General features: G+C 55.0%; 1 protein-coding gene across 10 annotated transcripts; it reads right to left on the minus strand.

Annotated features, from left to right (window-relative positions):
* Positions 1-200: 200 nt before the first annotated feature.
* On the minus strand, positions 201-12,234 carry LRRC71 (leucine rich repeat containing 71). 10 transcript variants are annotated; one of them, XM_033199934.1, is made up of 16 exons: positions 11,878-12,234; positions 8,819-8,968; positions 8,356-8,484; positions 8,191-8,266; positions 7,896-7,973; positions 5,673-5,741; positions 5,288-5,447; positions 5,127-5,210; positions 4,939-5,028; positions 3,763-3,912; positions 3,463-3,556; positions 2,649-2,737; positions 1,444-1,485; positions 1,279-1,368; positions 746-867; positions 201-435 (listed from the first exon to the last, which is right to left on the minus strand). In XM_033199934.1, exons 1-16 carry the CDS (start codon positions 12,035-12,037, stop codon positions 396-398), a joined length of 1,623 nt encoding a protein of 540 aa, XP_033055825.1. In that variant the 5' UTR covers positions 12,038-12,234; the 3' UTR covers positions 201-395. The 10 variants fall into 10 exon arrangements, with proteins under 10 accessions (XP_033055825.1, XP_033055820.1, XP_033055819.1 ...); XM_033199929.1 differs by having other exon boundaries at positions 1,254-1,365; positions 11,878-12,232; XM_033199928.1 differs by having other exon boundaries at positions 1,254-1,368; positions 11,878-12,232.
* Between the last annotated feature and the right edge of the window lie 1,203 nt (positions 12,235-13,437).

Below are 13,437 nucleotides of genomic sequence, written 5' to 3' on the forward strand. Positions count from 1 at the left end.
TGCCTGAGCAAGGAAGAACTAGCTCCCAGGAGGCAGAAGGGCAATGCCCCTGGCTAACTGAGGCCAGAGGGGCTGAGATCGTCCCCAGCAGAACTGTAATTCAGACCACTTTTCTGCCATTCTTGGCCATGTAACATGGACAGACACAAAATCTAAATGTTCCAAGTAGTTCTGGAAGAAAGTTTTCAGACAACCTCAAGGAAAAGTATAGCAACGGACTTTGTTATTGGTCTGAGATCTCCCCCAGGGAGGTCAGCCCACACAGGGACAGGAGGTGCTTCTGTGGCCCGAGTCTCAGAGGCAAGCAGGTGGGAGGGGCTAGGGGAAGAATGCCATGGCCTCATCCTCCCTGAGTTTGGCCTTGATGGGATCCCTTGGCAACATCAGCTCCTGGATTATGGCGTACGCAGGACATTGTGGGGCGAAGCAGTTTTTCTGAAAAGAAAAGGAAGGCTGACATCTGACAAGAGGAATGAAGATTAGTCCTCTGGGAGAAAAAAAAAAATGGTCCTGGGGCAGGGTGGGTTAGGGGCTGGGGGAAATGCAGAAAAAGCGAGTGATTAATACTGCTGATCTTCCAGCAAAAGGAACGGAGGTTATGTTGTGATTTTTAAAAAGAAGCAGAGAAACTACAGAGCTTCCTTGGAAATGGGGAGACACAAGCTGCCTGCAGCAGCTGTCTAGTGTGACAGCTGATTGATAGGGGCAAGCTCTGCTTCAGCAGGAGAGAGTGAAAGGGACTCACAGCCAGGGACAGCCACAGCAGCCCCACTGGACCCTTGGACACACTCTTGGCCTTGGAGAACTGCATCTGATACTGCACTGTGGCGAGGAAGCCCTCCAGCCCCACCTCTGTGATGCGGTTCCCTGGTGGAAGGTGCAGACAGGTGGCCTCTTAGCACCGCAGGCCTCACTGGCACCTGACACACCAGACATCCCCAGCAGCCCAGTTCCTCCAGCTCCCCGCTCCAGACTCACTGGCCCAGGCACACCTTTCCCTGACCTGGCCCTTCACCCAGCTCTTCACACACACCCCATCTAACTCCCCTCATTACTCCAATAGCCTGTCCCCAGCCTCCCAGACTCAGCACTTCCCCTGGCCCCTCAAGCCCTGTGCAAGAGAGCCTTGGGGGACATGTAGCCCAAAGATGGGAGGACCAGGTCTGCTCCATAGAGTCAGGGCAGACACCCTCAGGCAGGACAGGACCCAGGTAGCCTCATGGCAGGAGGACAGGGGAGGTTGGCAGACATACGGAGGAGGTTGAGGTGCAAAAGGACCTTGTTCCCAGGCATGAAAACTTTCCCATCTCGGTGCTCCACAGGCTCCAGGAGAGGGTTGATCACCTCAGTAGCCTCAACAACCAGCTGCTAAAGCAGAATACTAATTGCAGCAGACAGCAGGGGAGCTGGTCAACAGGCCATTCATTCATTCATTCAACATACATGTTTTGACTGCCGGCTATAGTCCAGGCTTTGTCCCAGGTGCTGGGGATACAAAAATAAATAAGCCCGTACCCTCAAGAAGCTCCTTTGTGTGGGGGAGCCAGAAAGTGAAAGTAACGTGGTCTAGAGTGAGCACTGATAGAGGCAAACTCAAGAGCACTGTGGGAGCACGGAAAGGAAATACCTAGGCCAGGCCAGGAAGGGTCTCCTGTGAATGCACATCATGTACGGGAAAGGTGTTCTAGGCAAAGAAAGCAGGTGGAAAGGCTCTGGAAGCATGAAACAGTATGTCACATTCAGGTTTTACTAAGTGTTTCCTAACACCTAGAGCAATGAGAAGAATGGATTGGAGGGAAGTGACTGACAATGACAGGCGCGATGAAAAGAAATTGCAATAGTCCTAGTGACAATCAGCAGCCTGATCAAGACAGAGGCAGAGATGAAAAATGGAAACTGAAAGCCAACCCCAACCTCTTCCTGCCTCTGAACATCCTCTTTTGTAAGATTTTGTCTTGGGTGCCAGAGAAGACTCCTGGAAGGAGAGGGGCCCTTCCCTGCCTAGGGTGTGCAGGGAGTCTTCCGATGGAAGAGAAAAATACAGAGAGGCAGATGCTCAGGCAGCTGACAGAATGGAGGGATGAGGGATGGTAGGAGCACTGCAGGCAGCCCAGGAAGACTTCCAGTGCAAGCAGCAAGTTGGTCCAAGTTGAAAGGGGGCATAGAAGATCCAAAGGCAAAAGAGAGAGGGTCTGAAGAAGGACCCATGCACAGGGTAGCGTGGGGCAGTGCCATGACCATAAAAATGCGCTGCCTTCCTCGGGGAGCTGCTGAGAAGGGCAAAAAAGAAGACACTTGGTTCCTATGCAACAGTCCAAGCAAGTGATGGAGGTGGTGATAAGGAACTGAGGGCCTCTGGGGAAGCAGCCTGGCTGAGCTGAGACAGCAGATCCAAAGTGTGGGCTACTAATAGACAAGTAAAAGTAGAAGGGGCCTGCTCCCACTATTCCCACAGAAGCCCAGGGTGAGATGGGAGGGGGTTTCAGGTGAGGTTGGGACAGGAGTGGAGGACAAATTTGAAAGTAAATGGCTGCTGCCACAGCATGGGGCTGGAGACCACATTCCAGGAGGGGCTAGGGTGAGAGGTCTCAGGCAAGCCTGGAATCCCAGGGGTGTGCCCCCTGCCTCCACTCCTCCTGGCAGCTTACCTCAGACTCCGGGAGGATGCTGCGCTTCTCTCTGCTCCCGCTCTTGATCCCTTTTACCTTGCTTGGCTTCTGCTCAGGGATGGTTACCTCTGGGGCCAGAAGAGCAGCCAGAATGCACAGTGCACACTTCTAATGCCACCCAGCCTCCCTCCCCAGAAAGAACAGGCTAGGTGAGGCAAAGAGACCCCCCAACTTTGGGTTTGAGTCCAACAGAAATGGCTGGAGGGGGCTGGGTGTGGTAGCTCACACCTGAATCCCAGCACTTTGGGAGGCCGAAGCAGGAGGATCACCTGAGGTCAGAAATTCGCAACCAGCCTGGCCAATACGGTGAAGCCCTGTCTCTACTCAAAATGCAAAAATTAGCTGGGCGTGGTGGCGCATGCCTGTAATCCCAGCTACTGGGTAAGCTGGGGCAGGAGAATTGCTTGAACCCAGGAGACGGAGGTTGCAGTGAGCCAAATTGCACCTCTGCACTCCAGCCTGGGCAACAGAGTGAGACTCCATCTAAAAAAAAAAAAAAGAAAAGAAAAAAAAATGACTGGAGGGGGCCCCAGCTAGGTGGGTGAGTTCTTTGAAGACAGGGCCACAGAGCTCCAGCTCCAACAAAGGGGATGAGGAGAGCAGTGGGTCAGGATGTCTGGGCTGGATGCGGCTCTCCACATCATCCCTCTGTGAGAAGGAAATCAAGCCCAGAGGGACATGGCAAGATGAGCTCCAGGCAGGCGCACCCAGGCCCAGAACAGCCTCCTGCACGGTCCAGGCACTCTTCCCTCCTCCACACAGGAAGGTGCCGCCAAAGGGCGCCCGCACTTACTCCCCTTGCCTGCCTTTGTGGCATCTTCTTTCTTAGGTGTTCCTTGTGTGGGTGACTGCCCAGACCCCGACTTCTCCTCTTTCTTGGCCAATTCCTGTGGAGAATGTGAGAAGAGAGGTGGAAGTCCCACCTCCGGAGGGGATGGGCAGTGGTGAGGGAAGCAGCCCAGATTAGGACCTGCAGCCTTAGGGGGAACTTCAAAGGCCCATGTGGCCTTCTTCCCTCCACCGCTTCTGCACAAGATGGAAGCCCCCTCCCCTGTCCGTCCAGCGCCCAGGCTCTGTCCCATTGCACACCTACCCATGACTTCTCCTTTTTCTTGCCCAGGCCCTTAGGGGTTTTCATTGTCTGTGTCTTGTCTGTCTTGTCCACCAATGCACTATTGCTGATCCCTACCATCTGACTCTTCTCACGGTCCGTTTTGGAGTCCCCATGTCGAGAGGAGGAGGGCTGTGCTCACAAATGGGAGGGAAAGGAGAAAGAAGCCAGAGCCTCAGTGGGGGCATGAAAGGTAGCTGTACGCATACTTGGGGAGCAGTTGAGCTGAAAAGCACCCTCCCACCCACCTCCCTGCCTAATAATTTGTATAGGACTCCTCTGGGGTGAGATGCTCTGGGGAAGAAATAGCAGAGGGACCTGGGTGGGGGTGATATGAAGGGTGAGGCAGGGTCTCAGATTCTCATATTGAGGGGAAAAAATAGCAGCTTTTGTTGAGCTAAGTGCCAGGCGCTATTTTAACTGCATTGCAGGAAATAGGTCACTAAATCCTCTCAACAGTCATGAAATAGGTACAATTACCCACTTACAGATGAGGAAACTAATGAGAAGTTAAGTAACACAGGCCAGGTGCAGTGGGAAGTTAAGTAACACAGGCCAGGTGCAGTGGCTCATGCCTGTAATCCCAATACTTTGGGAGGCCAAAGCAGGCGGATCATTTGAGACCTGGAGTTCGAGACCAGCCTGGTCAACGTAGCGAAACCCCATCTCTACTAAAAAAATACAAAAATTAGCTGGGCGTGGTCGCACACACCTGTAATCTCAGCTACTCAGGAGGCTGAGGCAGAAAAATCGCTTGAACCCGGGAGGCAGAAACGGCAGTGAGCCGAGATTGCACCACTGCACTCCAGCCTGGGCAACAGAGCCAGACTCTGTCTAAAAAAAAAAAGCTTAGTAGCTTGCCCAAGATTACAAGCTGGGATATGGATGAGCCGGATTTCAGGTCCAGATGTTCTCAATCTAGTGAATCCAGATGTTCTCAATCTAGTGTCGTATACTGCCCATAAGGTGGTTCTGTAATTAGAGCCCGCCCAGCAGGGGCCTGGCAAACGTCTGTGCTGAAATCGGAGGGAAAGACAGTCACGACAGATGGTGGAGATTAAACCGGATGGCCAGTTTGCTGAAAAGCAGCGGACTTGGGGAGTGGGCTCGAGGGTCAGAGGGGCTCTCGGCTGGTCCTGGGGCCTTGTGACTCCTCACCGATCGCGAGCGCTCCTGCGTCCCTTTCTCCAGCAGGAGACGCCGGCGCTCCACCACCTCCGTGTGCGTCAACTCGAAGGCGCGCAGGACCTGAACGAGGCTGGCTCTCAGCGGTCGGACGCCGGCGGAGTCAGGGTCGGCTCCCTTGGCCCGCCCACGCCCCGGCCCTACCTGGTCGGCACACCCACCTCAGCCAGCTTCAGGGCGCCCTTGTCCTGGATGCGATTGTGGGCCAGGGACAGCCAGAGCAGGGAACGGTTCAGCCGGAGACCCTAAGAAGCGGGCAGGGACGCGTGAGCCGCCCGAGGCGCCCCTCCTCCCAGCAGGTCCCTCCCCGCAGCGCACGCACGTCCGCGATGTAGCCCGCGCCCTCGTCCCCGATGTGGTTGAAGCCCAGGTTGAGCGAGACGAGGGTCCGGTTGCAGCTGTGCAGCGTGGACAGTGCCTGGCCCAGGAGTTTCGCCCCGCGGTCGTCAATGTTATTGTTCCGCAGAGACAAGTGCGCAATCCTGGGGCAGCCAGAGGGAGAATGTGGGTCGCTGGAAACGGTACAGGGCGCCCGCCGGAATAGGGGAGACTTGAGGGCTTGAGGGGGCCGTCTGGTCTGAGGATGTAGGGGCAGGAATCGACGGCCCTTGCCGAGATGGTAGGGGGACAAGGAAGGGCAGGAACTAAAAATGGCTTGGAATTTCGAGACAGGCCCAGAGAAAGGGTATGAGGGCAGGGAGTCTCACGTGCTGTCCAAGGTCATGAGCTTATGATAGGACTGCTCCGGCAGTGGGTTCCCCTCCAGAGACACCTTCCTGAGGGCAGGGGAGATCTGAGAACTAGAAGGTACCACTGAGGCCAGGTAAGGGAGGGGAACAGAGAGGAGCTAGCAAGCAGAGTGAAGGATTGCCCCCAATATAGGAAAGATATGTGACAATTCCCCAGACTAAAAATTCACAGGTGTGCGTGTTGTGAAGGGGCTGCTCCCCAAAGTTGGTGACCCAAGGTAGGGTGGCCCCTAAGATGGCCTTCAGTGGTCCCCACCTCCTGGAACTCATGCCCCTGGGTCATCTCTTCCCCTTGAGTGTGGACTTCACATTAGAACTGACTCACTTCTGGCCGAGCACGGTGGCTCACGCCTGTAATCCCAGCACTTTTTGAGGCCAATGCAGGCGGATTGCCTGAGCTCGGGAGTTTGAGACCAGCCTGGGCAACAGGGTGAAACCCCCTCTCTACTAAAAATACAAAAAGTTAGTGGGACGTAGTGGCGTGTGCCTGTAATCCCAGCTACTTGGGAGGCTGAGGCAGAAGAATCACTTGAACCCCGGAGGCAGAAGTTGCAGTGAGCGGAGATTGTGCCACTGTACTCCAACCTGGGAGAAGAAGAAGAAGAAGAAGAGGAGGAGGAGGAGGAGGAGGAGGAGGAGGGGTGGGGTGGAGGGAAAGAAGTGCCTGGCTTCTAAAGAATAGAACATGGCAGAAGAGATGGGACAGCATTTCCAGGTTTAGGCTACAAAGGCCGTGGCTTCCATCTTGACTGGTCTCTGGCACTCTCTCAAATGGCCAGCTGCCATGTGGTAAGGACACTCGAGGCAGCCTGTGGAGAGGCCCAGGCAGCCACACAAGTGAGCCTGGAGGCAGATTCTCCACCGCAGTTGATCCTTGAGGTAACTGCAGCCCCAGTCGGCAGCTGTAAGGCAACCTCAAACCCTGAGCCAGAGCACTCAGCTAGCCCACCCCCAGGTCATCTCACTGCAGCTATGAGATCATAAATGTATGTCCTTTTAAGCCACTGAATCTTGGGGTTAATTTATCACACAGCAAGAGATAACTACAACATGAGCATCCACACAGCAGTGGCTTCTCTAACAGTGCTGTGAGAGTGGAGGTCCTTTTCTAAGTTACAGCAAAAACTGAACTAATGGCTAGAAATGACTATTTGCTCCCATGATTTCTTATTTTGTTCAACCTTTCAGCCTGCCTCATCTGTCACACAAACTTGATTACATTCAGTTTAAATTTGTTTATGTTGCTATGACTTACTTTTACACATTATTTACAGATGAATTCATATAGTTGTTTTCTGCTAGCTAATTCCCATGATGGAATGAAACATGTTTCATGGTGTTTTACAAAGAGTGCTGGGGACCCCCACCTGAAGAAGATACAGTCCCTGCCCTCAAGGACCATCCATGTCATCCACAGAAGGAAGACAGGCAAGCCACTGCACGGAGGGGTAGCCCCCCCATGAAGCAAGAAGAGGCAGGGTTATGTGGGAGTCTAGAGAAGGGGCAGGACCAAATCAGCCTTGCCCCTTACACTCCCAACCACACCTGTAGTTACCTGCCCTATACCTTGCTCCTGCTTCTTCCCATACAAGTATGCCCTTTCCCAATTCCCTCTCTGGCCTGCTCCTAGGCCTCCTTCAGCTCAGTACCACCTCCTCCAGGCAGTCTTCCAGGTCTTCCTGCCCCACATCCATAAAGTGGGGTAGCACTTCTCTCTGCCCACTCCCTCCCCCGATGAACCAGTCCTCCATCCCCAGTCTCCACATTGCCCTGCAGTATTTATTCTTTTGTCCTTTTCTCTCCCTCCCTGGACTGTGAGTTCCTGAAGGATAAGAACTTGCCTTACCAGCCCCTAGTACAGGGCCAGGGCCCCAGGCAGCCAGGAAGGAGAGTGAGAACCTCTGGGGAGGGAGTAGAGGGTAATGAGACTAATGCAGGGGAGACAGGATGAGCCCCTGAAGGTCAGGCTCTTTGGGTGCTGGTGTGGGTAGAAAAGCGGACCTGGCTTCCTGTCTAATGGGGGTATCATGATCCAACAGACTTTGCCTGCTTCTGATTCCACAGGGATGCCAGCCAGGCCCACAGGAGCTGGGACCTGCCACTTCCATCCCCACACTGCTTCCCTCTGACCACCCGCCCAGCCAGGCTGCCCAGGCACTAGGGGCCTCCCACTCTGCTGACCTGAGCGTGGATGAACAGAGAGGCAGGAGCTCGATGAAGGTGGTCAGGGTCTTATCCGTCAGCCCCACCTTCCAAAAGCTGGCGTGGGCGGTAAGTGCAGAAACAGAGCTAGAACGCTGCCTCCTACTGGAAAACTTTCCCTACACCGACCTCCCAGCGGCGCCCTTCCTCATCCCCCACCTCCCACCTCCCCACTGTCTCCAGGGTCTCCCATGCCCCTTGGTTCTCTCTCCCAAGCCACTAGGAGCCCCAGCTCCCACTCTGGCCTCCCGCCCATCCCCCCAGTGCCTCTCACTTGATGGCCTGTAGCTGGGTGAGCGGGGGCAGACATTTAGAGAAGATACCCAGAATCCGTTCTTCAACCTTCCAACCTACGGGCCAGAGGAGGCAGGCGCCTCAGACCTGGGAGGCGCCAGGGGAGCGGGAGGGAGCTGGGGCAGGTGCGGGGAGCGGGGCTCACCGCGGATGTAGATTTCCTTCACCGACTTGCTGTCCTCCTGCTCCAGCTCCACCTGGATGGTGGGCTGGAAGAACACGTATTTGCTCTCCAGGCTGTTGAGGCTGCAGGACCCCGACAGCCGCGGATCGTCTGGAAGGCAGAGGTGAGGAGGGAGGGGAACAACCACCTCCCCAGGCCCCACGCTGGGCCGGCCCACGGGTGCCCGGGTGGGATTGGAGGACACCGCCAGCGCGGGAGGCGCCGGCCTGCGGGCGCTGCCTCTCTGGCCACGCGCGCCTCTGCTGGGATTTGGAAAGGAAGACGGGAGACTCCTCCACCTCCCCACCGGCCTCGTCGAATCCCCCCCGCCCCCAACTCACACACACACGGCCCCGCGTCCCTCCATTTGGCCCGGAGCGGGAAGGGAGGCTGAGGATGGACGAAGCGACCCTGGCAGGCACCGGGGAGCTCCACTGTCACTCACCTAGGGTGGCCTTTTCCGACAAAGAGGCGGAGGGGACGAAGGGCGGGTGGGGGCGGGGCCGGTTGACAACTTTGGGGAAGTCCGTGTAGCCCCATCGCGTGCAGAGCTCGGTAAAGTCGGTCTCGAGGACCCCGGAGCACTGGTACTCCTCTGCAGGGGCGGGCGGGGGTGTGAGAGAAGGGGCAGCGCCCACCCCTGCATCCCCAAGCTCACAGCGCAGGCGGAGGGGCCCTCCTCAGATCGACATTTTTGCAGCCATTCAACTTGCAAATGCCTGGAAAAACGTACGCTGAAAACACTTGATAGGAAACGGGGAAAGCAAGAGCTCGGAGAAAGGGGATTAAGGGGCATGCGTGCACGGTAGACAACGGGGTCGCCTCTTCTGTGTGCTGGCTTTCCCACTCCCAGGTCAAAGCCACTGCCACCCCTGCTCTCCACTCCCAGCCTGGGCCTCCGCCTTTCCCAGGTGTCCCCAGCCCAGCCTCCTCTCACAAGACTTCTTTCCCTGCTGGAACTGCTCAGGGTCCCTGGGAGAAAGAAGCGCAGGCCCGATGTGAGTTCCTTTCCACTCCCACTCCTTCCCTACGCATACACCCAAGTGAGGCAGAACGATACTTTTATTTAACACTTCCCCTGTCCAGTGTGTTTATATAGCACTTCCTAGTGTCCAGTGCTGTTTGAAATGCTTTAGAAATATTAACTCATTTGTGAGTTACGTTAATTCACACATGCCCACCACATCCCAACATGAGGGCTGTGCTATGCGAACTTGAGGGCATCCCAGGAAGAAGTGCCTCCTAGAGATGGGACGGGAGTCCCTGCCAAGTGCCAGACAGACTGGAGCTCCATGGAACACCACGCTGGCCACAGGGGCAGGTGCTGCAGGAGCTGTGTGGGGGAGGGACACCTGCAGCTCAGCAGTAGGGAGTTTGCCTGAGGGCGTGGCGGGGCTGGCAGGATGCAGAGAGGCTCCAGGGTTCATGCGGAAAGGCATGAGAGACATGTTCCTCTTGTGTCCAGCCATCAGTGGGAACCCAGGCACACAGCCAAATGGATGAAGCAGATAAGAAGGCATAGGGAGGTTGCAATGTCCCCCTGGGCTGGCTGGCTCCTGCACACCTCCCTGCCCTCCCAAGCTTACCTCTGCTGGGGGAGCCCCTCATGCTTCCTTGCTTCACTCATACCTCCCTTCTCAAGAACAGAGATTCTCAAGCTTTAACATCTTAAAAATCACCTGGAGAGCCTCTTGAAACAAATTTCCTGGGCCCTATCCTGCAGAAATTCTGATTCTGTAGCCCAGGTGAGGGCCATGGTTTTGCATTTTTAGCAACTTCCCAGATGATGCTGAAGTTGCTGGTCCAAGGACAGCACCTTGAGAAGCCCTGCTGTAAAACAGTGCTGCCCCACAGTACTTCATGCTGCGGTGGAAATGGGCTCTCTCTGCACTTTAGCAGGTAGCTACCTGTCAGACAGCACAGCTCTTCTCCCTCCCACATCCCTTGCTCATGCTCGCTAATGATCTCACCTCATAGCTTCTTGAGAATTAAAGCCATTAGATAGGATGTCCTTTAAATCCCTACACCTTCCTATATCAGCCATCACTCTCTACCGGACACGAGCCCACATCTGCCCCTACCACAGCACACAGTGATGTCTGCTAAGGCCACCGTGACCTCCATGTTGTCCTATCCAGGTGCCTGTGCAGGTGTCCCTCCCATTCTCTCCTACCTCTCTGCTGGCTGCTCAGGCTCCCCTGCCAACTCCTCATCCTCTACTACCTGTAAGGCTGGATCCTGAGCCCTCTCCTCTTCTCTGTTTATACTCCCTGCCTCCTTATGGGGTCTCTTTCATTGCCAGGACTTAACTATGCCAGAACATCAGCAGCTTCCAAAGTCACTACTCCACCCTTAACCTATCTTAGTCACTGTTGACCCATGTGTCCAGCTGTCCAGCTGGCATCACCCCTTGGAGCTCCTCCCTTACATGCACCTCCTTTGGGCTTTCCCATCTCCATGAATGGCACCTCCTCCCACCTAGTGCCCAGTCCAGAAGCCTGAATCATTCTTGCTATGTTGCTCACTCCCTACCCTGTCCAATCCTTCACCAACTCTTATTACTTCTACCTCAAAAGTGTTTCTTTGAGAGGCCTAACCCAATCACCCCTCACCATTCTCACTGCCCTATCCCAACTCCCACTGTCCCGGGACTAGGCTGTTGAAATAGTCTGGTAACTCATCTCTCTGCCTCCTTCCACCCCATTTTCTATACAGCAGCCATCGGGGTGTGTGTGTGTGTGTGTGTGTGTGTGTGTGTGTGTGTTGAATGTAACTGGCTTCATACTTGTAGGGGATTCTATACTGTCTTGTCTTCCCTTCCAGAAGATGTTCTTTCTCCAGCTCTTATAATTCCTTCCCCTCATCCACCAGCACTGACAAGGAGATAGCACCTGACTAATGCTGGACCATCAGAGCTTTCTCCCAAGTTGTTTTACTTTGATTCCAGAGACAGCAAGTTCTTGTCCCCGTGATGTTGAAGCTGGCAGATTTGTATCAAAAAGTCTTCTGATACATTTCTCCTTCATGCTTAGTTTGATTGGGGTTCTATCACTTACATCAAAAAGGGCCGTACATCTACTTATACCATTCTACTCATTTTCTTTTCCCAGAGGATGTAAACCCCGCAGGACCATGTCCATCTCATTCTCCTCCGTGACATACCTGACCTCATGGCTGGCATTTGGAAAGTAATTGTTGAATCAGTGAATGAACACCTGTAAACTCTGTTCAAAGACACCTCCTGGCAACCCCCCTGGTGCCCTCACCCCCGGGCCTTCCTCTCTTCTATATCTTATCACATCTTACTGGTATTTGTCACCATCCCAAACCAGAGTGTGGGTTCTTTAAGATCAAGTTCAATTCAAACATCTATCAAGCCGAGATTCAGGAACTCAACCTGGGTATGTATGAGTTGAGCCATAGCCATGGAGCAGTGAGTAGTTAGTGGGAACCCAGGAAGACGTAGCCCGGAGGCCCGATCACCCAACCCCGGCGCCAGCGTACCAGGGCTTTTGGGCTCCTCCTCTCCCAGGGGAGGCAGAACAGTCGCCGGCTTCTCTTTGGCCGCGCGCTCTCCCTTTTTGGTCACCGCGCCAGAAGACTTCTGGGTCCCCGGACGCGGGGCCCTGGGTGAGGCCCCCGGCGCGCTCTGCTCGCTCGACATGCTGGTGTTGTCTGCAGCGTCTCTGGGACCTTCGTCGGGGCGGGAAGGTAGGACCGCACTCTATGGGGCTCACTCTGGAGGTGGCTGAATCAGGGGATCTCTGTTCCGCGTCCAGGGACCGGATCTGACCGGTCCGGGGTGGCGTCGCCTACGCGTCCCTCTCCTAGACAACCGCACGAGGCGGGAGGGCCCGAGGGAAAGGGGCAACCGCAGAGAGCACGCCGGGCCGACAGGGGGCGCCGCAGGGCAGAGCAAGGCGAGGGGAAAGCCCGGGAGGGCGGATGGCGGAGCGAGAGCCGGAGGGGCGGGTAGAGCCCGGCGGAGCAGGCAGGGTTAGGGCGGCCGAAGATCACAGGAGCTGATGGGCCCCGGAGGGCCAGGGCTGGCCAAACCTGTGCTAAGGGAGAAGGGCTAGGGTGACCCAGGACCTGAGCGGAGCCATGGCGAGGGAAACGAGTGGATCTTAGGACTGGAGCGGGGACCGGGATAGGGCGAGGGCGGGCAATCCAAAGCATTCTGGAATTGAGCCCGGGGGAGCAGGGCGGACTCGGCGAGGGCGGGGTAGTGGGCAGTCGGAGGACATCAGGGAGAATCCAGGTGGGGGCAGGTCCACTTTCCAGAGTCCACCCACCTGTCCGGTAAGGAGAGAGCACCTGGCGGAAGGGGTCTAGCAAAACCCATCCAGTTGGTGTGGTGCTAGGTTTCTATTCTCGACCCCCAACTGTTTAGCCTCCTGGAGGACTCTGGGGACTCAGTTAATCCGCTAACGAGTTTATAAGGTGAGTCACACTCCTTACAAACCTGGGATTCAAAGTCATCACCTGACTCCTACTCTAGACTCTGATGGTTCTGCTCTGGTGGGCCCCATTTGAGTAAAGGCATACCCCCAAAATACTAAGGGTTGGGTTCCAGACCACAGCAATAAAGCTAATATGGCAATCAAGTGAGTCACACCGCTTTTGTTTTTCTCAGTGCATATAAAATTACGTTTACACTATACTGTAGTTAAGTGTGCAATAGCATTATGTCTAGAAATGCATATACTTTTTTTTTGAGACGGAGTCTCTGTTGCCCAGGCTGGAGTGCAGTGCAGTGGCGTGATCTCAGCTTACTGCAACCTCTGCTTCCCATGTTTAATCGATTGTCCTGCCTCAGCCTCCTTAGTAGCTAGGATTACAGGCGCGCACCACTATGTCCGGCTAATTTTTGTATTTTTAGTAGAGACGAGGGTTCACCATATTGGCCAGGCTGGTCTTGAACCCCTGACCTCAAGTGATCCTCCCACCTCGGCCTCCCAAAGTGCTGGGATTACAGGCATGAACCACAGCGCCCAGCCCAATGCACATACCTTAATTTAAAAAATACTTTATTGCTAAAAATGTTGATATCATCTGAGGCTT

The sequence above is a fragment of the Trachypithecus francoisi genome, unplaced genomic scaffold, assembly GCF_009764315.1.
Source record: "Trachypithecus francoisi isolate TF-2019V2 unplaced genomic scaffold, Tfra_2.0 Lachesis_group5, whole genome shotgun sequence".
NCBI classification, from domain to species: domain Eukaryota; kingdom Metazoa; phylum Chordata; class Mammalia; order Primates; family Cercopithecidae; genus Trachypithecus; species Trachypithecus francoisi.

Coding starts and splice junctions, on each gene's coding strand:
- LRRC71 (XM_033199928.1), bottom strand. CDS start 12,037: ATGTCGAGCGAGCAGAGCGCGCCGGGGGCCTCACCCAGGGCCCCGCGT. Junction 7,974..8,190: donor ACCCAGCTACAGGCCATCAA/GTGAGAGGCACT, acceptor CGCCCACGCCAG/CTTTTGGAAGGTGGGGCTGA. Junction 5,029..5,126: donor GCGCCCTGAAGCTGGCTGAG/GTGGGTGTGCCG, acceptor AGCCTCGTTCAG/GTCCTGCGCGCCTTCGAGTT.